Here is a 25,730-nt window from a genome sequence, read left to right on the forward strand (position 1 = left end):
AGCTGGAAGGGATCTTGGAGATCATGGAGTTTCTTGTTATGACTTCTGCAAGAATTCTGAACAATTCTGCCCTATCTTCCTAATGACACTATCTGAAGATAGCTATCATGTCTTCCCAGTTTTCTCTCTTCCAGGCTAAATATACCTATTGCTTACGATAGTCGCTTATAGGTTTCTTCTGCTGAACCTCTTGGAGATTTTGGTTCTTCTCTTCTTGGTGTGCTCCAGTTTGTTGATATCCTTCCAAAAATTCAGTGCTCAGAACAGGATAAAATAATCAACCAAAATAGACTAGAGAGTCCCACAATATTGTATAGAGAGTATATAATGAAGTACCTGTTCTGACCTATTGAACTTGACATTCCTAAGTAAAAAAAAAAACCTTCTTTTTGGTTGGAAGCACACCATAAAGCACATTCTGTCCAAGCTTATAGGCTAAAAGTTCTTACTAAATGGCAAATGCAGACAAAGACAAGGCACATAGTGTCATCAAAACCAACTTTACTCATACATTCCAACAAAAGGCTTGGCTTGGTTCAAAAAAGAATATCAAAATAAAAGACAATCACAAAAAATTTGCTCTAGCCCTTATGTGAGGACTTAAATCTCATGCGTATCTTCAGCATCCCTCCAAGAAGAGATAAGATGCTCAAGTGCAGAATACTTACATGTTTGTTTACTTGTGCAGAGTATGTAGTGAAGAGATTTCTCAAAGTTGATAAGACACTACAGGTAGTACTTGGTTTATAATGGCAATAGGGTTCAGAATTGCCATTGCTAAGTGACACGGTCATAAAGTGTGACATCACTTGTCTCATAGTAATGGCAATTCTGGCAGTCCCACTTGCCTTTGTTAAAATGCCCTTGTGGATTGTTAAATGAGGACCCCACATTACCACAATTTTCAACTTCTGACTTCCTGCAGGCATTCCCATTGACTGTGCTTGTGGGAAGCTGCCAGAGAATGTTGGAAAAATCATGGTCACATGGCAGGCAACATTGTGATTGCAGACTGGGCACCAAAAAACTGGGTTTCAGACGTATGATCATCAGATGCTGTGACAGCTGGGACTATAAAGACCTATCATAAATAATATTTCTTCAGTGCCATTATAACTTTGAACAATTACTGAATGGTTGTAACCTGAGGACTATCTGTATCACTGCCTTTAAAAAAAATTGTTCCTTTTTTCCCTCTTAGTTGTGGTAGTTGAGTAGCACAGGAGGAAAAAAAAGAATTTTTACAAAAATCTGAAACATATAAATAAATCAGATATTTAAAAATGTCTGTAAGGTTATACTTTTCTGAAATATCATTAATGTACTATGAATGATTAGATATATAATATATGTCACATTGAGGGACTAAGAATTACTACTGGATATATTGGGTAGTAAAAAAGGGAGGTGGTGGCTCAGTGGCTAAGACGCTGAGCTTGTCGATCAGAAGGTTGGCAATTCAGCGGTTTGAATCCCTACCGCCGTGTAATGGAGTCAGTTCCTGTTACTTGTCCCAGCTTCTGCCAACCTAGCAATTCAAAAGCATGTGACTGTATGATAAAATGTGCACAAAATTTCGAAGAGCCAATAATGATGGAAACATGGAAAAAGATTTGGGTAAGAAATGTAAAATTTATGCAAGCTCAGAATTTGAGAGAGAATTTTTATAAGATGTTGTATAGATGGCATTTAGATCCCAAAAAATTATCTTGTATGTATCCGAATTTACAACCTTAATGTTGGAGATGTGATTGTGCTGATGCTACGTATTACCATATATGGTGGACTTGCAAAAAAGTCAAATAATTGTGAATAAAAATATGGTGGGTTATTCAAAATATACTTTTAAAAAGAATAAAGCTTATGCCCCAGTTGTTTTTGTTAGGTATAATTACAGACTGTACAGTTATAGAGACTAACTTGATTTTGAACTTAACGACGGCAGCAAGATTGTTGGTAGCGCAGTACTGGAAGAGGGAAGAATTGCCTACTATTCAAGAATGGATGCTAAAAGTAGTAAATCTAGCAGAGATGGCCAAAATTACAGCATATTTGAAGGACCATTCGGATGAGAAATATAAGTTGGAATGGAGAAGATGGATTGACTATATTCAAAATCAATATCGGACTAAAAAATTTCAATTAGCTTATGAATGAAGGCACAAAGAATGTTACAATTTACCTAAAGTTAGCTTAACAAAAGGGGAATTAAAGCACAAGAGGAGGTAGGATGTTAAAATCAGTTAGCTTATGTTAGCATATGATTGTTAAATGTTTATACCCTGTATTTTGCTCTGGGAGGTTGGGGGGAGGGAGGGTCGGAGGTGGGAAGGGGAAGGGGTAATATTTGTAAAATTTATTAAAACTTTTAATTTTTAAAAAAAGCATGTAAAAATGCAAGCAGAAAAATACAGACCACTTTGGTGGGAAGGTAACAGCGCTCTGTGTCCCTTTGGCATTTAGTCATGCCAGTCACATGACCACGGAGACGTCTTCGGACAATGCTAGCTCTTCGGCTTTGAAACGGAGATAAGCACCACCCCCTAGAGTCAGGAACAACTAGCACCTATGTGCAAGGGGAACCTTTACCTTTATATTGGATAGTATTGGATAGTATAGCTCAGAATGAGTAATAATGTGCAACACAATATAAATCACCAAATGTAACTAGCAATTGCAATAAGTTCAATCCATATCATTAAAAGTCTATTCTAATTTTGACTGATTACAGGTCATCAAGCCAAGGCTATGTCTGGGAAATCACATATAACCGGCCAGCTGGTCTTCAAGTTTCCGGGGCTTCGGCACACACATGTGCATGCATTCCGATCTGGGCACTCAGTGCCTAAAAGGTTCGCCATCACTGGTATAGGGTTTCCTGCCAGAGCAGGGGATTGAACTAGAAGACCTCCAAGGTCCCTTCCAACTCTTTTGTTCTGTATGGAAACGCCTTAGGCGCTCGTAAATTAATTAGGGCAACTCTTGGAACCTTCACACTGTAATTCTGACTAGGGAGTGGTTATGTGAAGCCAGTTAAACTCTAAGATGCAGATCTATCCTTTCTGCGGTTATTGCAGTACAATTTGTTTTTGGAACTGACATGCTTAGCATGTTACTTTGTAATTCTTTGTAATTAATACAGTACAATAGTAGAGTTGGAAGGGACCTTGGAGGTCTTCTAGCCCAACCCCCTGCCTAGGCAGGAAACCCTATGCCGTTTCAGACAGATGGCTATCCAACATCTTTTTAAAGACTTCCAGTGTTGGGGCATTCACAACTTCTGGAGGCATTTTCTGTTCCACTTATTAATTGTTCTAACTGTCAGGAAGTTTCTCCTCAGTTCTAAGTTGCTTCTCTCCTTGATTAGTTTCCACACATTGCTTCTTGTTCTACCCTATTGCCTTGGGGAATAGTTTGACTCCCTCTTCTTTGTGGCAACCCCTGAGACATTGGAACACTGCTATCATGTCTCCCCTAGTTCACTAAATCATAGGAGGTTCTATCAAGGAAACCAGAAAGTGAAGAAAAAACCTGCAGTAATCAAATGTATGACCTGATACTAGAAACTTTTCACTTTTTAAACTGCATCTTAATTAAAATCTTGGACTGAAAATCAAATTCCCTAAAGTAGAAGTCTCTCAGAATCTCTCCCTGGATATATGAAAGATTTACTTGGCTGCAGGGAGAATGAAAAGTAGATTGGCTGTAACTTGAGTTTTTTCCAAAGTGAATACATAGTTTTTTTCTCCTTTCCTCTATTATTAAAGAAACTTTTAATTTTGTAAGTTACAGATAATTAGGAATGGAAAAATAGATTTCTTATTCTTTCCCTCCTTTACCCTCACATGAGCTTGGAATTAGACTTTAGATTTTAAAAATCAGATTTGTATCTGAGCAGGTCAAACTCAGATCAATACTTGTTACTGATCTATAAATCGGTAGCATAGATTTTTCTCCCTGATTTGATTTTTAAAACTTTCAGCTTGCCTCACTAATTTTCATAATGGAAGCTACTTGTTTCATGAAAGATGTAGGACAATAAATCTTGCACTGAAAGAATATTTACCATCTGAATAGAATCAGATTGCATGATTTGAAGATGCCATGAAAGAAGCAATGAAGAACAATTCAGTTGGACAAAATTTCAGAATTCAAACAGAGCTTTCTGATTTTAAAGGGCCTTATTTTTCCCCATTTGCTGTTGCAAGCACATGCAGGTACGTAATGCTTCATTTCTGAAGAGATAATTATTCTTGATAAGCTGATATTCTTAAACAGTAATATAATGCAATTATTTAACTCATAAAACTATATTTGCAAATAACTTTCAGACAGGCAAAGATAATTACCATGTGATAATTGCAATAGTATGTGTATAACTAAAATCATGTTATGATAAAGTATATTGCATAAATTGTACAATGGTGTATTTATGCATGCACTTTTATTTATATTTTTATTATATTTTTTATTATTTTTACATCATTATTTTATTTACACATACATTACTAATTGTATCCTTGCTTTATCATTCATATGGTGATAAATGACACTCTGGCTGTGTGCAGGTATATGTCCCTTTGTTTAAAAAAATCAAAATTTATTTTTAAAAGTTTGCCTGACAATGCAAATCACTCTTTGCAGGAATAGGAACAAACACATATGTTTGCCTGGTCTTGAAAAATCAAGTACTTATTTTCCAGATGCCCAACATTTCATCTTCTTTTGCTGCTCTTTGTCAGAGATGCAAAAACTAAAGCTTGTTGTTAATTGTCTCAAAGAAGTTGTCTTGCTTTAAGTATTAGACAAAAGTCGCCTCTTGTGTGTATATTCACAGCACTTCAGGTTTTGGGGGCTTATGACTACTCACACAGGCTCTCTCTCCTATGGCATATTGTGGTAGTATTTCAGAGCTTTTTCTCCTGTGCTTATTACTAAAGAAGTTGTTTTGGGGCCTTTTAAATACTCAGAAAAATGTAGCAAGCTGGATCAGGGTATCAACACAGGCAACAGATGCTTTCCAAAATGCTTCGCAAGATGAAGCCAGTGCAGTGAGGCAGAAGAGCGATGGGGAAAGAAGAACCCAAGTTCAGATTCCCTGCAGAACTTTGGGTGGGTCATTTGTCCTCACTCCAACTACTCTCAATACTTTTGTTGTGGGGAAAATTACCTCTCTTGAGATGGGATAGAAATCTAAGAAAGCAGTCCAATCAATCCCCTAAACTAAAATTCAGATAATCTCTGATAATGAACACTGATTGGGGTTCATGGATATTATTATTCAGACATTTTTGGAGATTGCCCAAAGTTTTCATCCTCCATACCAAAAGGTCCTAAGCACAGCTACTTTGAACATGACACTCATTTTTAGATGGAAGACACTTGCATGCATTGTCTATCTGTCTGTCTCTTTATCTCTCTCTCCCCCTACCCATCATCTATCTGCCTATTGTCTCTCTATCATCATTTCATTGTATATCAATAAATTTTATTACATTTCAGTAAATGATTATACACTCTTATTGTATGTCTGTCTGCCTGCCTCTCTGCCTCCATTTGAACCAATATTATTTAAGATGTGAGATCTGATAGGGCGAAGGCTCTGTGCAAATATACAATTTAAGATTTGCAGGTAAGGCAACAGATTGGATTGCCTGGTTTTAAAAACAATAATCCTAGAGATGTGTAAGGATGTATAGGTATGCATATATTTATGTATGCTAGAGAGCCAGTTGGGTACCGTATATTGATTAAGACACAAGGTTAGAAAATGGGGCACCCTGAGTTCTAGTCCCATCTTAGGCACAAAGCTACTTTTGAGAACCTGGTCAATTTCTTTCTTCATTTAATTTATATATCAAATTTAGAGACTGCCGATCTGACTAACAGAGAGACTTTGTGCAGTCAGATATGACTCAACTTTCCCTGGAGTGGCCCTTTCAAGATCTTCTGGGACACCCCAAAATTCTGGAAATCTAACCTCAACATAACTGGAAGGTAGTGAGTTGGAGAATGCTATCGTATCTAAATCTAAGACAGATTCCAAATCATGTTACTTGTTCATTATCACATACGGCTACATTCCTTCTGAACATTAGTAATAATCTTATTAGACATGGCCCATGATATGCTGTTTGATCAATTTAAAACAAAATGGGGAAAGGGGGAAGGAAAACATCTATTAATAATTGTGGATTTCAACAGATTTATGACAAAAGCGCTTCTAAATTATTTTTGTATCTTTAGATAAAAGCTTGGCACATGAAGGAGGAATGAGAGAGGAGAACATAACTTCATGGAGAGAATTTCTTCTGGTGGGACTTCTGCATCAGTGGTCACCCACCCTCTTCCTTTGGGGGCTTCTCTTCATGTTTCTGATTGCTCTGATGGGAAACAGCCTCCTTATCTTTCTGATTAAAACAGACTCTGGACTTCAGACTCCCATGTACTTCTTCCTTAGTCAAATGGCTTTCATGGATATCTGCCAAGTTCTCTCCATTGTTCCACAGGTATTGGTCAGCTTTCTAACCAAGAGGTATACCATTTCACTCTATGGATGTGTTGTTCAGATTTCTGTAATTTTGATTTTGGCAGGAGCAGAATGCCTCATCCTGGCAACCATGTCTTATGACAGGTACGTAGCCATTTGCAAACCTTTGCAATATCCCATCCTCATGAGGAGAAGCATCTGTTATATGATGTCAATGGCGGCCTGGCTTTGGTCTACTGTCCAGGCTCTCACTTGCTCTCTTTACGTACTGCCCCTTCCCTACTGCAAGTCCAATGTGATTAACCATTACATATGTGATTATCCAGCACTTATCCAGCTGTCTTGCTCAGATAATTCTGCTTTTGAACAAACAATCTATGTTGGAAATTTCCTGGTACTTCTCATCCCTATCTCAGTTATTCTTACTTCCTATGTTGCTATCCTCCTCCAAGTTGTGAGGCTACGATCTTCTCAAAGGAGCCACAAAGCCTTGGGAACTTGTATGTCTCACTTGTGTGTAGTTGGGATCTTCTATGTAACTGCTCTTGCAACATACATGAAACCTGCATCCTCTTATTCACCCCAGGAAGCCATGATTAATACCCTGTTTTTTACCACTGTACCTGCCATGACAAACCCTTTCATATACAGCCTGAGGAATCGAGATGTCTTGGAAGCTCTCAGAAAAACCTTTGGAAAACACAGCTTGCATCAGTGACTCAGTAGGAAAAACATAACAGTGAATATTTTCTGTTGGTAATCTGGGTATCTGATTCAGTAGAAATGCATTCTACTGAGTTATTGAAATTTGATGGCATTAGATGTCTCTCTTTAATTGCTGTTATTTTACCGATAGAAAAGTGAACTCCAAAGACTGCATAATGGAGTGAGTCTAAAATATTAAAACCTCTAATCTACTCAAATTATTAGCATACCTAGCGAAAGTGACATTTACTTTAAGCATCTCAATTGCAGTAGGTGCATAGTGATGTACAGATATTGTACAGAATTATTATTTGAGGTTGGTGTTTTTTTTTTACAAAAAAATGTTTCTTTCATAGTTCAGAATAGAGGACGAATTTCTTAGAGTTTAAATGTTCACATCTATTCTGATATTCTGTAGGGTCGCAGTGGCTCAGTGGCTAAGACACTGAGCTTGTCGATCAGAAAGGTGAGCAGTTCGGCAGTTTGAATCCCTAGCACCATGTAACGGAGTGAGCTCCTGTTACGTCCCAGCTTCTGCCAACCTAGCAGTTAGAAAGCATATAAAAGTGGAAGTAGAAAAATAGGAACCACCTTTGGTGGGAAGGTAACAGTGTTCCCTGCGCCTTCGGCATTTAGTCATGTGGGCCACGTGACCATGGAGACGTTTTCGGACAGCGCTGGCTCTTTGGCTTTGAAACGGAAATGAGCACCGTCCCCTAGAGTCGGGAACAACTAGCACATATGTGCGAGGGGAACCTTTACCTTTATCTATTCTGATGCCATTATGCATAAATATTAAAAGTGCTCTACATGGAATAACCAAAGACCATTCTGTTAAGGATTGCCCTTCCGTATCATTTCCAGAACCTCTGGAAAGTTCCAAGCAAGAACAAAATCCTAAAATTAACTGGACTTTGTGGAAAGAATTCAGCATATTTGTTCCCTTTGTTGCAAACCTTTCCCCATTTGAAGCCAGGAGCATGTCAACTTTTAGGCCTTCTGGCTCATTTCTGAAACAAATAAGTCTCCGTCTTTGCTTTAATGCCTTTTTGCACCTCAAAAAAGGAGCAACTGTAAGCTATGGATCGGACAAGCCATAAAGTCCTGTTTTGGAAAATTGGAATGATTTGTTTCTTGAAAAGGAGGGTGACTAGCTCAAAAAGTCTTGTTCATGATCTATGCCTTTTGATACATAGATGTGTAAATACTGTACTTTCCCACCCAATGTCCATGTCTCTTTCTCCTGATACTTTTCCTGCTTTTTATCTTTCTTTGGCCATTTAATAATTTTGAGGTTTCCTCATGTTTAATAAATGAATGTCATCAAGCCATGTGCTTTGCTAATGGAACTGTGGAGAGTGGCATGTGTGCTATGATAAAATGTGAACCTTTGCACATGAAGGGAAAAAAAATAATGGTCAAGGATGATGTAGCACAGGTAGTACTCAACTTATTATCACAATTGGGAATGGAACTTCAGTCACTAACCAAAGTGGTCATTGTGAGCTGCATCCAATTTTATGGCCTTTTTTTGCTCCAAAATGGGGGGGGGCTTCTCCCATTGATTTTGCTTGATAGAAGTTTCCTGGGAAGATCAAAAATGTTACCTTGGGATGCTGCAACCTTTGTAAATACATGCCAGTTGCCAAGCACTCAAATTCTGATTATGAGACCATGGAGACACCATAACCTTCCTAAGTGTGAGGAACTGTTAACCCCTTTCCTTACCCAGAGGTCATAAGAAAGAGAGGGAATATCATTTTGGACAACACATTAGACGAACAACCTATTGGGATTCTTGTATTAAAACAACACATTTCATTTTAAAATCTGAATTTATTTGAATAAAATAATTCAGTTGATTATATATATATATATATATATATATATATATATATATATATATATATATATATATATATATATATATATATATATATATATATATATATATATATATATATATATATATCCCTCCCCCCCTCTGTGTGTGTGTGTGTGTGTGTGTGTTGTATTTGTGCTGATAAATAAATAAACAATAAAAATAAAAATATGGTTTTCTGCCTGGATGGTCCTCTGTAATGAGCCGAAGGACAGAAAGGGGGAGTAGTGAGCTCCCTCCCATATTTGGGCATACCAGGGGTTGTAACACAAATACATACCTATTTCCCTGGCCTAGCTGATAAGGAAGAGAGCCTGTGGCTTAGTGGCAATTACATCGGCCTAATATGCAATACAGCCCTGGTTCGATTCCCAGTAAGGGTATGGCTAGCTGATGAGACCTAAATAGGTTGAAATAGATCTATACTAGTCTCCCTTTATTTATTTATCAGCACAAATACAACACAAATATAAAAAGGCAACATTAAAAATAAAAATATGGTTTTCTGCCTGGATGGTCCTCTGTAATGAGCCGAAGGACAGAAAGGGGGAGTAGTAAACTCCCTCCCATATTTGGGCATACCAGGGGTTGTAACACACACACACACATACATACATACATACATACATACATACATACATACATACATACATATGGAGGGAGGGAGAGATCTGAGGGATGAATTACAGGGATGATACAAAAATTCTTCATTTTATTCTTTTTATTTAATCTGTTTCTTTTATTCCATTTTACATATGGTCTTACCAACATTCTGTTTTTTATATTCTGTATGTTGATATTGGCTAATCAACAATAAAGTTACTAAGAAGACACACTTGCATAGTTTCTGTTCTATCTGTACCCTAGACTAGAGTTTTTCAGGATTCTGTAAAAAAAAAATCCACTAAGGAGAAAAAAGTTCCCTCAAATATATCGCCAATTTTTCCTATCATTAGAACTTTTGCCTAATTTAATTCTGAGATTCTGGAAATTTTATTTTTTTTATTTTATTTTATTTTATTTTATTTTTATTAAAAGAGTTTTGTACAAACAAATTTTCCCCCTTTTCACCCCCCCCTCCACACAATATAAATCTCATACAAATGCTATACCCCCCCAACCCCCCCGCAAAAATTCACATTCAGATATTATACCAAACACTTTACCCCCTCCTCTCCCCCATCTTAAAATAGATTACTCATAACCCCTCTCCTCCCAACAAAAACTATATAAATTACTCTTAAGAGATTCTGGAAATTTTATTGCTCATCACAATACAAACAACCTAAAACATCAACAAGAAAATTCCTAATACTGAAAGCTGTCCAAGAATGGACTATATTCCCTCCGCCCTCCTCCCCTCTCTTATTATTAATTTTTTGTATTCTCTTGTGCTGGAGAAATGTGAACAAAAGCAGGGTAGATCTCTGTTGGGGATGCACCAGTGGACCAGATGAACTTCACATCTTCTTCCAATTCTTCCATTCTATGATTTCATGTATTAAATACACTTCCGGCTTATAGATCAGAGGTGGTATTCAGCAGGTTCTGACCAGTTCTAGAGAACCGATAGCAGAAATTTTGCATAATTTGGAGAACTGGTAAATACCACCTCTGACCCCCATCTGTTCTCTGCCTCCTGAGTTCCAGCTGATCGGGAGGGAATGGGGATTTTGCAGTAACCGTTCCCTGCCACAGCCACCAAGTCACACTCATCAAGCCATGCTATGCCCACCAAGCCATGCCCACAGAACCAGTAGTAAAAAAAATTGAATCCCACCACTGTTATAGACATACAGTACTATCAATATTAAGAGTGCAACAGCATACATAACTAAATTCAAGGAATCTGATTGAAAGAGGCAGGGCCACTCTGCTTTTCCATTCCCTCACTTCCCACACAAGATGATTTAATCCTACTTAAGGGCACATTACACAATCATGCCAATCTGAAAGTATGGACTTCTCACTGCCACTTTTTACTGCTTGGTCCATTAGGGCAGATTTTCTTCAGCCTCTTCCCTGACTATTAAGCCACTGAGGTCTTCTGTCTCCCTTATCATATTGTTTCCTAGGTAGCATCTCTTCCCCTCATTTCCCAAGGTCATCCACATATTCTATTATACAACGAGATGTCCTTCAGGTATTTTGAAGAGCAATTCTGAAAATTTCTAGAAGAGAAGAGTGTCATCTAGTCAACCTTTAGTATCAATAGGGTCCCAAAGGAAATAATCTCTGATTGTTCTTTGGAAGGACAGATACTGAAGCTGAAGCTCAAATGCTTTGGGGGCACCAAATGAGAAGAAAGAACTCACTGGAAAAGACCCTGAAGTTGGGAAAGATTGGAGGCAAAAGGAGAAGTGGACAGCAGAGGATGAGATGGCTACATAGTGTCATCAACATAATCAGTATGAATTTGGGCAAACTCTGGGAGACAGTGGAGGACAAGAGGGCCTGGCTTGCTATGATCCATGGTGTCACGAAGAGTCGGACTTAGCAGCTGAACAATAATATCCTATGAGTCAGCATCAAAATGTTATCTGAGAAGTCAATTGCTCCTCTCCATGATAAGGTTATTCTTAGAGTATCAACATGGGATCCATTATCATTATTCATAAACCCAGCCGGTATAGGTGGAAAGACGATAGCTTTTATAGGAAGCATAAGGCTTCAAGAATCAGGTGGAAGACTTTCAGTTGGGCATAATAGTGTTCCAATATCTCAGGGGCTGCCACAAAGAAGAGGGAGTCAATCCATTCTCCTTCTACCCTCTCAATTGAGGGTAGGTCAAGAAGCAATGGATGGAAACTAATCAAGGAGAGAAGCAACCTAGAAGTAAGGAGAAAGTTAGAACAATTAATCAGTGGAACAACTTGCCTCTAGAAGTTGTGAATGCTCCAACACTGGAAGTTTTAATAAGCTATTGGATAGCCATTTGTCTGAAATGGTGTAAGGTTTCCTGCCTAAGCAGGAGGTGGGACTAGAAGACCTCCAATGTCCCTTCCAACTCTGTTATTCTGTTATGTGGATGGTGGATGGTGGATGGTGGATGGTGGATGGTGGATGATGGATAAATACAGTGACGTGCAGTTAGGTGAGGCAAGTGAGGCACAGCCTCACCACTCTCATCATGAAAAAAAAAAGTAAAAGGAAAAAGCTGAGCTAGTTACTGCTTCACCATGGATGACTCTGCTTAACTGTTAAAAAAAATCTGGAAAAGGTACGTGTGGGTTGGAGGGAGGGGGGGGGAATTCAAACTTCATCCTCCTGGTGCTGTGCAGGGCTTTGGGCAAAGGCTGGAGGGAAGGACCCTGGCTCGCTTGTGCTCTCCCTCCCCAAGAGTAGTTTGATTGCAGGCAGAGCCACGTTGTGGGGCCAGTGTGTGTGCCACAGCATGGCTCTTTGCCTGGCTTCCTGCCTCCTCCTGTGGTCTCCTCACTGGTGCTCTCCCTCCCCAAGTGTAGTGACTTCCTCCCCAGGCCCCCATTCATTTCTCTCTCACACACACACACAGCTGGATAAAACTATATAAAAATCTAGCCCAGCTTCACTGATTACAAGTTTGAAAAGGCAACGTGGCTCCGCCTGCAATCAAACTACACTTGGGGAGGGAGAGCACAAGCGAGCACTGAGGAGACCACAGGAGGAGGCAGGAAGCCAGGCAAAGAGCCATGCTGTAGTACACACACTTCCCCCCAGCCTCTTTCTTTTGGAAGGCTCAGATCGGCTCCCCTCCGGCTTCTCTGCCTCGCCTCTCACCCCAGCCTGCCAGCAGGAGGTGGTGGATGGGCTTTATTGTGTTCCAGGCATTTCCCACCCAGACAGCAGGCTGCATTTGCAATGGTGGAGGTGTTTGGGGAAGGCAGCAGGGGAATGGGGGGGGGGATGGCAGAGGAGCTGCTTTCAAGCCACTGGAAAAGATATCCAATCCAACTTTTGTGTGTGGGGGGGGTTTGTTTGAGAGTGAGTGAGAGAGGGAAGGGGTAGGAGAGATAGTCCAATCCAACTTCTCTCTGTGTGTGTGTTTGTTTGAGAGAGGGGGGGAAGGGAGAGAGGGAGGAAGGAGGGGAAGGAGGAGAAAAAGAAAAAGAAAAAGAAAGAAGGAGCAAAGGAGAAAAACAAATGCTGTCGCTTTAAATTGGAACTGAGCATGCCTGGCTGTGGAATTCTGGGAGTTGAAGTCCATAAGTCTAAAAATATTTGAAACCCAGGACTGTGTCAGTGCCTCACCAGTCATAAACCACACCGCACGTCACTGGATAAATCTATTCCAATTAAGTCTTAGACTACAAAGTCTAATGCTTTCCACTTTAATATAATAGAATACAATATAAATTGATTATGTTCAATGTCTTTAGGGATAATTTAGACAGCATGATAACTTTGACTGCCTTATTGGTAGAAGTGACCATATCACACCTCAATTAATCCTTGACACATTATTATTTTACAAGTATTTACTGAGTTAAATAAGGGAAATAACCATTCTTAGATTTAACCATCTTAGAATTGAGAGATCTGAAGATTTCTCATAGAAAAACTCAAATAATTCTGTACAATATTTCCATATTACCAAGCACCTATTGCAATTCAGATGCTTAAAGTGAAAAAATCACTTTCTCTGGGTATATTAATAATATCATAACATTTTAGACTCCAGCTCCATAATGCAGTCTTTGGATTCACATGTCCCCTATCCATCACTAAAATAACAGCAATTAAAAAGAGACATCCAATACTATGAAATATCAATAACTGTACTTCTCCTGGAGCAGATGCTCAGATTTCAAACAGAAAATATTTAATGTTAGCAGTATGCCTTTATTATCTAGTCCAGTGGTTCTCAACTTGTGGGTCGGGACCCCTTTGGGGGTGGAGCGACCCATTCACATTCTAAGGCTATCAGAAAACACATATTTTCGATGGTTTTAGGAACCAAGACACCAATTTTATGGTTGGGGGTCACCACAACACGAGGAACTGTATTAAAGGGTTGCGGTATTGGGAAGGTTGACAACCACTGATCTAGTCAGTCATGCGAGCTATGTTTTTGGAAGGTTTTTCTCAGAGCTTCCAAAACATCCTGATTCCTCAGGCTGTATATAAAGGGATTTATCATGGCAGGCATAGCAGTAAAAAAAAGTGTATTAATCATGGCTTCCTGGGGTGAATAAGAGGATGCAGGCTTCATGTATGTTACAATAGCAGTTATGTAATAGATCCCAACTACACATAAGTGAGACATGCATGTTCCCAAGGCTTTGTGGCTCCTTTGAGAAGATTGTACCCTCACAACCTGGAGGAGGATGGCAACATAGGACGTGAGGATAAGTGAGAGGGGGATGAGAAGTACCATGAAATTTCCAGCATAAGTTGTTCTTTCAAAAGCAGAATTATCTGAGCAAGACAGCTGGATAAGAGCTGGATAATCACACATGTAATGGTTAATCACATTGGACTTGCAGTAGGGAAGGGGCAGTACGTAAAATGAGCAAGTGAGAGCTTGGACAGTGGACCAAAACCAGGCCGCCATTGACATCATATAACAGACGTTTCTCCTCATGAGGATGGGATATTGCAAAGGTTTGCAGATGGCTATGTACCTGTCATAAGACATGGTTGCCAGGATGAGGCATTCTGCTCCTGCCAAAATCAAAATTACAGAAATCTGAACAACACATCCATAGAGTGAAATGGTATACCTCTTGGTTAGAAAGCTGACCAATACTTGAGGAACAATGGAGAGAACTTGGCAGAGGTCCATGAAAGCCAACTGACTAAGAAAGAAGTACATGGGAGTCTGAAGTCCAGAGTCTGTTTTAATCAGAAAGATAAGGAGGCTGTTTCCCATCAGAGCAATCAGAAACATGAAGAGAAGCCCCCAAAGGAAGAGGGTGGGTGACCATTGATGCAGAAGTCCCACCAGAAGAAATTCTCTCCATGAAGTTATGTTCTCCTCTCTCATTCCTCTTTCATTTGCCAAGCTTTTATCTAAAGATACAAAAATAATTTAGAAGCGCTTTTGTCATAAATCTGTTGAAATCCACAATTATTAATAGATTTTTCTTATTCACCCCTCCTCATTTTGAACAAACAGTATTCCATGGGCCACCTCTGATAAGATTATTACTAATGTCCAGGAGGAACAGGGCTGTATTAGAAAATGCACAAGAATGTGCACAATTCTTCATTAGGGTATGTCAGCCTTGTGCCATTCACTACCTTCCACTTATGTTGAGATCAGATTTCCAGAATTTTGAAGCATCCCTGTATGAAAACTGACTTGGTTGCATTATTTTCATTCTGTTAACGAATTAGGTATTGTTTGCTTCAGATTTGCTTTTAAAAAGGTACTTTAGAATGTGGAAAAGTATGAAAGCAGCATTTATTTGCAATTCTTCCAAGCATCTTTAATCCCCTCCCCACAAAAAACAGTTGCTTTGAAAAGTTAAATTCTGGTATTATGTGTGGGACTATGTTCCAAGAGGTGTTTTGGTGCCAGGTGTTGCACAATTTTAGTTAGTTTAACAAATTACAATTTTTATAAATTTTGTAAGGCATCATTGAAAAATATCATTTTAATTTATATTATTCTGTGGCATATAAATTTAATAAATAAAGAAATAGTACAATGTAGAGCTATGTCTATCTATCTGTCATCTATCTATTCATTTTGATATATATATTATTCTGTAGTATATATATTTAATAAATAAATAAATATAATGTAGAACTAAGTCTCTCTCTCTCTCTCTCTCTCTCTCTCTCTCTCTCTCTCTCTCTCTCTATCTCTCTCTATCTCTATCTATCTATCTATCTATCTATCTATCTATCTATCTATCTATCTATCTTTGTCATCCATCCATCTATCCATAGATTTAAATATGAATAAAACAGATACCCATATATTTGAGGGGTGTCCAAAATATTGAAGTTTTGATTTCAACTGCCTTCAAAACTTTATCATCTTCCTAATTTAATTCTGGTTTTCTCTTTCTCATGGGGCACTTTACTTCCCCATAGCCATTTGCATCTTTCTTTACATCTCCATATATTGGTCCAACCTGGAATATGCTGTCAGTCTGTCCAATCTGTCTGACCTCTTCTTTTTCCACCCAGCTTTATTCCCTTTCATTTTCCTCATGCACTACTGAAAACTAGAATCAAGAAACCACTCCATGTTGCTTCCTTATTTGTCTGTCCCTGTCATGTCTGATACTGGGGGGGAAGGCCCACCGCACGAGTGGCTGAGAGAGTACATTTGCTCTTACACCAGTGTGTGCACAAGAAGGATGCACATCTGTGACGAGAGACTCAGATGAGCGGTGGTGCTGCTTTGCTCCACAGCTTGACCACTGATAGACTCAAGGCTCAGGTTTATAATAATAATAATAATAAATTTGGATTTATTAGCCGCTCCCTTTCCAAGTAGGACTCGGGGCGGCGTACAATGGAGCATAAAACATAAAAAATATATAACAACACCAAACGTACATATATACACAACACACATACATACACGGAGGAGGAAACAAATTACATCAATAGACAGTTAAAAATCAGCTTTAAAATACCCCAATTGTAAAAACCCAAAAAATTAATATTTAAGGACAATTTAAAAAACAGTTTGGAGGAATGGGAAAATTACGATTGCGATTGAGCCAGGCCGGATAATTGAAAGAGGTGGGTCTTCAGCTGTACACGGAAGGAGCGGAGATCGGAAGTAATCCTGATGTCGCGGGGGAGGTCATTCCACAGGGCTGGGCCCATCACAGAGAAGGCTCTGCTCCTGGGTGTCGCCCCCCGACACTGTTTGGCGGACGGCACCCGGAGAAGTCCCTCTCTGTGTGCGCGAATTGGTCGTAGGGATGTGTGGGGCAGGATGCGATCCTGCATATAACTAGGCCCTGTGCCATGGAGCGCTTTAAAGATCATAATCAAAACCTTGAAACGCACTCGGTAGACCACAGGCAGCCAGTGCAGCTCGCGCAGGAGAGGTGTTACAGGGGAGTATCTAGTCCTCCCCATAATCACCCGCGCGGCCGCGTTCTGGACCAACTGTAGTCTCTGAGTGCATCTCAAGGGAAGCCCCATGTAGAGAGCATTGCAGTAATCCAGGCGAGACGTCACTAGCGCATGGGTGACTGTGCGTAGGGCATCCCGGTCCAATAAGGGGCGCAATTGGCGCATCAGGCGGACCTGATGGAACGCCCCCCTTGCCATGGCTGTTACATGGTTGTCCATGGACAGCCGGGCATCCAGGAGGACGCCCAAATTGCGCACCTGTTCCATGGGGGCTAGTTGGACGCCCCCGATGGCCAGAGATGGAAGCACCTGGTTGAACCGGGAGGCCGGAAGCCACAGCCACTCCGTCTTGGAAGGGTTGAGTTTTAGTCGGTTGCCATCCATCCAGACCCGTACGGCCTCCAGACACCGGGACATCATTTCGACGGCCTCATTGGGGTGGTTCGGAGTGGAAATGTATAGCTGAGTGTCATCAGCATACAGATGATATCCCACTCCAAAACCACGGATGATCTCGCCCAGCGGTTTCATATATGTGTTGAACAGGAGAGGCGAGAGCACCGATCCCTGTGGCACTCCACATGTGAGTGGCCTCCGGGTCGAACTCTGCTCCCCTGTCAACACACGTTGCGTCCGACCAGAGAGGTAGGAGCCAAACCACCGTAAAACGGTGCCCCTGACTCCCAGCCCCTCTAGCCGGTGCAACAGGATACCATGGTCGATGGTATCGAACGCCGCCGAGAGATCTAATAGGACCAGGATAGAGGAACAACCCCTATCTCTGGCCCTCCAGAGATCATCAACCAATGCGACCAAGGCCGTCTCCGTGCTGTGCCCGGGTCGGAAGCCGGACTGGCGCGGGTCTAGATAATCATTTTCCTCCAGGTGACGTGGGAACTGCTGTGCTACCACACTCTCTACAACCTTCGCTAAAAAAGGAAGGTTGGAGACTGGACGATAATTGACTAGGTCCGTTGGGTCCAGGGAAGGCTTCTTGAGCAGGGGCCTCACCACCGCCTCTTTCAAGGCGGCCGGTAGAGACCCCTCACCCAACGAGGCGTTCACCAGGCCCAGGAGCCAGTCGCGCGTAACCTCCCAGGATGCCAGTACAAGCCAGGAGGGACACGGGTCCAATAAACATGTGGTGGGTCGCAGACGTCCACGCAACCTGTCCAAATCCTCGATGGCAACCGAGTCAAACTCCTCCCAAAGCGGTCCCTCAAGACTCGCAACGGGCGTCTCTACTGAACCACTGAAAGGGGTCCATCCCATCCGGATTTGAGCGACTTTGTCCTGTAGATAATTCCCAAACTCCTCTGCTCTGCCCTGTAGTGGGGCTTCCCGTGGTCTCTCAAACAAGAGGGAACGGGTCACCCGAAACAGGGCGGCAGGGCACCTTAATACCAACGGTTTGATGCCCACACAGAAACAACTAGTTGAGACCATTTGCCATCCTCTCTGCGCTCCTTCTAATTAAATTGTTAGAATTTGTGTCCAAAAAGAATAAATGAAAGCAAAGTCATTCTCTCTCAGGCCAGCCCAACTCATAGGATTGTTTTTGCATGGAAGATAAGAGGAGTATTATGTTTATATGTTCGCTGCCTTGGGTTACTTATAAACAATAAAGGAGGGGAAAATATCTAATAAACTAACTATCACAGATTATTTCTTTGGAACATATTTTAAATATTTTTTGGTGTTTTCTGGTTGTCCCTGGTAACTGGCTAGACAAATGTGCTTGGGATTTGTCTGGGTGTAATTTCTGGGAAAATTTCAATGGTTTGCCCTTGTCTCCTTCTTGCCAGGGTTGAGAGAAAGTGTTATTTTAGGAGAAATTTATATTAAGAGTTATATATGTTAAATTAGCTTAGAAGATGGGATCAATGTGCTAAAAAAAAAATGAGAGAAAGTGACCGGCCCAAAATTAGTTCAGCTAGCTTTATGACTAAGATGGGATTAGAACTTAGGGTCTTGTGTTTTCACACATGCACATACCTATAGACATTTCTAAGATTATTATATTTAAATCCAACCAATCCAATTCAATTCTGTATCCTTACCTGCAAATCTTAAATTGTAATTGAATTTTCAAATCTTAAACTTCAAATTAGTTCAAACTGATTAGTATGTATGATTGGTAGATAGAGAAATATAGATGGATGGATGGATGGATGGATGGATGGATGGATGGATGGATAGATAGATAGATAGATAGATAGATAGATAGATAGATAGATAGATAGATAGATAAGAGATATAGATAGAATATAAATATTTACTAAAAAGAAACAAGATACATTAAAATAGATTTTTGGGGGGAGTGGAAATGCATGTCTTCAGCATCTTCAAAAATGAATGGCATGTTCAAGCTTGACAAATATGTGAATTATAAAATCCACAACCCCCTAGTTGTTGTCATGGTCAAGGATTATCTGAATTTTAGAGCAAAGCTTGGGGGTTGATGGGTTCATTTCTTAGATTTCTATCCTACCTCAGGAGGGTTAAATTTCCCCACAACAAAGAATATTGTGAGTGGGTTGACCGAGAGCAATTGACCCACTCAAAGTCCTGGAGGAAATAGGAACCTAATCTGGGTATTCGTTCTCTTTTGCTCTTCTGTCTCCCTGGCCTCACTTTGAAAGCATCTGTTGCCTATCTCTTTCATCCTGCACAGGTCTGAGTTTTTAAAAGCCAGAAAAATATTTTCCTTAATAGTAAGCCCAAAGGAAAAGATTCTTGAATGCTACCATAATATACTGCACAAGAGAGAGCCTGTATGAGCAGTCACAGGTCCCAAACAAAAAAATCTGCAATACACAAAATACAGTATATACACAAAATATACATTAGACAAAAGGTATCCTTTCTCTAAGCAGGAAATATAATATTCTCTTTATCCAACTCTGTCTAAATAATTAGACATTAATGAGAAGCTTTAGCTTTGCATCTCTGGTAAAGGAGGACAATATTATTGAACAATGAAAAAATAAGGATTTGTTTATCAAGATGAGGAAACAGTTTGGTTTGTTCCTAATGAAGCAAAGGGTCATCTCTGTTGCCAGTCATGCTGTTAAAATGAGATTTCACACCCCTACACTCCCACATGAGAGGGGAGAGAGATAATATTATATTATAATATAATATATATTATATAATATAGTATAACACATAGTACATAGTACATAGTACATAGTACATAGTACAGTATAGTATAGTATAGTATAGTGTACAACATATAACAATAATGTTATTGTTATTATACTTTTACTGATGCATCTATATTTATAGCTCTATCTGTCTGTCTATCTATCTGTGTATATCGATCAAATTATAGTTGTTTTCAAGTTGTAATTATAATTGTCTGCCTGAAAGTTGTTTTTAAATACAGTTTTATGAGTTGGATGTTTGCGGTATGAACTTTTATAAAATATCTGCTTTCCAGGAACAATTGTCTCTTCAGAAATCAAGAATTACATACCCGTAGATGTTCACAACAGCAAACGGAAAAAGCAGGGTCTTTTAAAGTCAGAAAGCTCCATTTGAGTTTATGATTCTTCGCTCAGCTGATTTTTTTCATTGCTTCTTGCATGGCTTCCTTAAATCATGCCATCTGATTCTATTCAAATATATTGGGAATATTTTTTACAATGCGAAATTCATTGTCTTACATCCTTCAGGAAACAAGCAACTTCCATTCTGAAAATGAGTGAGACAAACTGCAATTTTTAGAAACCAAATTAGGGAGAAAACATTGTGCTACAGATGTACAGATGGGCCCATGCATTGGTGTCAGTTTGTTCTGATCTGATAAAGATCTAATTTTAAAAAATATAGGCTCTAATAGTAGAGTCACTTACAGATACTGGCACAGATACAAAACACACACACACACTGAAAATAAGAAATAGACACAGTATCTCATAGATTAACTATAACTAACATAATTAAATGTTTACTTAATAACTGAGGAATGGAGAAAAAAACTGCCTATTCATTATGAAAAAAAGTTAGAGAAGATGTTGTTGTCATTCTCACTGCAGCCAACTTTATATGCAGGGAGAGGTTCTGAGCAACTACTACTTCAGGGAGTTTGGTTCTCAGGCCAAGATTTTAATTAAGATGCAATTTCAAAAGTGAGAAGTTCGAAGCATAAGATTACATTGTTTATTTTGCAGGGTTTTTAGTTTATTTTATCATATAATATATGATATGTTTTAGCTAGGATGGCTTGTCTCACACTTTTCTTAAGCATCCTATCTCAAAGGGTGAGGATTGGTCCCAATCACCAAGATGTTTACATCCCCTTCTGCCAAGGAATGAGAACGGGGTAATTTTATAGGAATTTGTTTATTGGATTTATAGGCTGCCTGATTTGAGCCAACTTTGGGCAGATTCAGTGGTGGGGTTCAAAAATGTTTACTACAGGTTCTGTGGGTGTGGCTTGGTGGGCGTGGCATGGCTTGGTGGCCGTGGCAGGAGAAGGATACTGCAAAATCTCAATTCCTTCCTGATCAGTTGGGACTCAGGAGGCAGGGAATAGATGCGGGGGAGCAGTGGTATTTACTTGTTCTCTGAACTACTCAAAATTTCCACCATCGATTCTCCAGAATTGGTCAGAACCTGCTGAATACCACCTCTGGGCAGATTTCATTAAAAAGTAAGAGCTATTAGTCCAGCAGAATGAAACCTGTGTTTTGTCTGGTGAGGTTCCTAAATACACAGCTCTGCAGGAGTAACAATCCTTTAGGTTTCCCAACCTATAGAAACCTGCTCATTATAATCAGCTTCTGTATCGTTGCTAGTAGCATTAGAAAATTCTGTGCCTTTTGACATATAGATGTGTAAACGCTGTACATTCTTGCCCAGTGTCCATGTCTCTCTATTCCTCTCTTCCATTGCCTTGCTGCTTTTAATCTCTTTCTGGCCACTTAATACTTTTAAGATTTGCTGATATTTAATAAATAAATCTCACCAAGCTTTTTTTTTTTTTTTTTTTTTTTGTAGTGGAGCTGGTGAGAATAACATGAGTGCTTGTTTTGGCCTGGATATAGGGATTGATTTGGGAGTGTCTATGGAGATTCTCAGTCATCCCGGTTATGGTTGTCCCAAAGGTGCTTTTTCAAGGGGAAACTGGACTTTCTGTTTTTTTTTCTTTGAAGATATTTCTCCTCTCGTTGAAGAAGCTTCTTCAGCTCTGCCTTCAGCTACCCACCATCCATCCAGAGCTGAACAAGCAAAGCATCTTCAAAGAAGGTCTTTTCTGACAAAGCACCAGAGGGCAGGGCAAGAAACAATGGTTGGGAACTAACCAAAGAGAGAAGCGACTTGGATTAAGGAGAAACTTCCTAACAGCGAGGACAATTAACTCATGAACAGCTTGCCTTCAGAGATTGTGGTTGCTTCATCGCTGGAGGATTTTAAGAAGAGACTGGAGAGTCACTTGCCTGAAATAGTATAGGTCAGTGGTGGTGAACCTTTTCAGTACCGAGTGCCCAAACCAGAATGTGCGTGTATGTGCATGTGCCAGAGCCCCGAAAACCCGAAGACCAGCTGGCCAGCACACATGCCTGTTTCTTTTACCACTGGGGGGGGGGGTGATCTCAGGACATTTTCTGGCACTCTGGCACCTGCAAAGATCAGCATGGGTATCGGAAACCAGAAGAGCAGCTGGTAATGGCACGTATGCCCACAGAGAGGGCTCTGCATGTCACCTCTGGCATGCATGCCATAGGTTTGTCATCACGGGTATAAGTTCTCCTGCTTGAGCGTGGGGTGGACTGGAAGACCTCCAAGTTCCCTTCCAGCTCTGCTCTATTCTAAAAACAAGAACATCCAGTTGCCTCTTGAAAGAGCACCTTTGGGACTGACTGGAAGTGCACTGGAGGCAAACTAATAAAGAGGTTACGCACAATAGATATCCAGCAGCCTGAACATTAAAGAGCAGCTTCTTTTCCAAGATGAGATGCATGACCTCTAAACTCACGCAGACATTAGCTTTCAACACACTGGATGGAAATTCCCAATTCACATTAAAAAAATCAGTTCATGATTTGTCATAAAGAATTCCATGCAATATTTGAAGACATCCTCCACGTTGGAAAATTTAAAGGGATCCTTCTGCGAAGCTGGATATTTAGGGAGTTCCTCAGACCCCAAACATAGGTTTATTCTAAGTGGCTGGACTAATGTTTCTACTGCTACTTTTTAATGAAAGCTCCTCAGAGTCGCTTTGAGTTATGTAGCCTCTACATTTCATAAATAAATTCCTATAAATTGATGCCCATCCAACAGGTGGGGCTGTGTTGTGGCCCAGCAGGTTCCGGTTCAGCTGCTGATGGACTCGGATAGCGAGGGATCATTTCAGTCTGCCCTGGATGATGTGGAAGACCCTGTGCAGGTTGCAGATTCAGAGCAGGGACCGGAGGGGCTGGTTGGCCACCAGGAGGCGCCTGAGGAATGGAGCAGTGAGGAGGATCAAAGGCAGTCAGTCCCTGATGCTAGAGTGAGAAGGGAAAGCAGCAGCATTGTAGGCAGGCTCACAGACGATAATTAGCACAGGTGGTTGTAGATTGGCCCCTCCCAAGAGAGCTTATAGGTGAGGCATTGGGAGGGGACATTTGCAGGAAACAACCATTCGAATTGGTGATTGAGAAGTTCTGTGTATTTCCAGTTGTGTCTGTTCTTGGGGACTATCTGTGTTGTTCTGTTGGCACGTGAGTGGTCTGGGCTCTCAGCCAAAGGACTTGCTATCTCCTTCATTAAATAGTGGCAAACAGCCAAGCCTGTGTTCTGGCTTATTCACAGGCGTGGAGAGGGGGGTCAGAACAGGGCTGTATGCCTAAGGAAGGTGTGAGATAAATGATCATAGCTATTCCCAACCATCATGGGTTCATTAGGCAGAATAATGAAAGACGGTCTTCTGAACAGTTGCAGTAAAATCACCCCCTCAGCTAATGGATGCCAGACAACTCTGCCTGAAATGGAGTAAGATATGGACATTTCTTGGATGGAAGTTTCATGGCTGGATACAAGATGTCAACTCAAAGAGACACCATGGAAAAAGATGGCACTCTAGGCTGATTGAGATGTGTTGAATATTAGTAGCTCGGGTTTAGGTTTTAGGTTTAGATTTATTTGGATTTATATGCCGCACTTCTCCAAAAGGACTCAGGGCAGCGGGTTGGTAGTTGGGCTCTTAGTTTGAGCTCCAAGTTTGGCAATGTGGTTGCAAATGTTTCATCACTATTTGAGGAGACATCATCTGTGTGCTTTGAATTGTGCTTGTCTGTCAGAACACTGGTCTTTAAATACCAGGTGAAATCAAGGAGAGAAAGAGAACTCCTTGAAGCCTGGTTTTCCACCAACAAGATACATTGACATTGATCTGGTCTACCAATCGCTGAGAACAAAAGAACTGCATCAACCGTGATCCCGAAGATAGCATTTTAAATGAACAAACAGGCATCTCACTACGCAACAATAAAAATGGCAAGCCATCAGCTTACAAGAAATTGGACCACATCTCAGTGACAACAACCAGCTGTTCAAGCAGTCCCAAACTGGACCATGACTCAGAAGCATTTGAACAAACAACACTAATTTACTTCACACAGATGGTACTTAAAACCAAAGACCATGTCTCAGTAACAACAGCCAATCAACAATCAGACCATGACTCAGAAGTAACAAACAACATCCACAGTAATTTGCACCACATAAAAAATGGTATTTGAAGACCAGTGTTCTGACAGACGAGCACAATTCAAAATGCACTAAGGAAGTCTCCTCGAATGGTGATTTGCAACCAAATTGCCAAGCTTAGAGCTCAAACCAATAGCCCAACTCTAGGCTGAACTTGATCATTGCAGGTGGATGTATCTTGGTTTGCTTAGCTTCTGGAATCACTCCAATTGTCTGGGTGCTCTCGTCTGCTGAAGCCTTTGAGAAGAAAGCAGAGTAGAAACACCTCCCTTAATGCTAAGAAATCTCAGAGAGATGCTCATGCAGAGTTAAACTTGATCTGGAGGAGGTGTTAGCAATGGGAAATGAAATGTATGTTATGCTGAGTGTCAGGCCTGGGAGCCATTTTTTTGCATTGGGCCTTCAGAAAGTATGTGCAAAGCGCGCGCAGAGCAAACCAGTACCAACTGGTACAGGAACCCACCCCTGAGTGGGGCTATTGGTTTGAGCTCTGAGCTTGGCAATTTGGTTGCAAACGTTTCATCACCATTCGAGGAGACATGGTCAGTGCGTTTTGAATTGTCCTCTTCTGCCAGAGAACTGATCTTTAAATACGGTTTTTTTTTTAATGTGATGCAAATTAGTGTGGATGTTGCTTGCTACTTCTGGGTCATGGTCTGATTGTTGATTGTCTGTTGTTACTGAGACATATTCTCTGTAAAGAACACGGGCAGCCCTGAGATGGAATGCACAGGTACAGAATAGGTGGTACCTTGCTCAGTAGTAGTAACTGTGAAAGGGATCTTGGAGTCCTACTGGACAACCATTTAAATATGAGCCAGCAGTGTGCAGCAGCTGCCAAAAAAGCCAATACAGTCCTAGGCTGCATCAACAGAGGGATAGAATCAAGATCACGTGAAGTTTTAATACCACTTTATAATGCCTTGG

General features: G+C 40.5%; 2 protein-coding genes across 2 annotated transcripts; one reads left to right on the forward strand and one right to left on the reverse strand.

Annotated features, from left to right (window-relative positions):
- Nucleotides 1-6,464: 6,464 nt before the first annotated feature.
- LOC309384147 (olfactory receptor 2AK2-like) lies at nucleotides 6,465-7,208 on the forward strand (the record flags this gene model as incomplete). The annotated part of the gene is made up of 1 exon (XM_081937343.1): nucleotides 6,465-7,208. The coding sequence occupies one exon, from the start codon at nucleotides 6,465-6,467 to the stop codon at nucleotides 7,206-7,208; it is 744 nt and encodes a 247-aa protein (XP_081793469.1).
- Nucleotides 7,209-14,106: 6,898 nt separating this feature from the next.
- On the reverse strand, nucleotides 14,107-14,871 carry LOC309384150 (olfactory receptor 2D3-like; the record flags this gene model as incomplete). The annotated part of the gene is made up of 1 exon (XM_081937354.1): nucleotides 14,107-14,871. The coding sequence occupies one exon, from the start codon at nucleotides 14,869-14,871 to the stop codon at nucleotides 14,107-14,109; it is 765 nt and encodes a 254-aa protein (XP_081793480.1).
- Nucleotides 14,872-25,730: the final 10,859 nt, after the last annotated feature.

The sequence above is a fragment of the Natrix helvetica genome, assembly GCF_964273705.1.
Source record: "Natrix helvetica genome assembly, chromosome: 1".
In the NCBI taxonomy this organism is placed as follows: Eukaryota; Metazoa; Chordata; class Lepidosauria; order Squamata; family Natricidae; genus Natrix; species Natrix helvetica.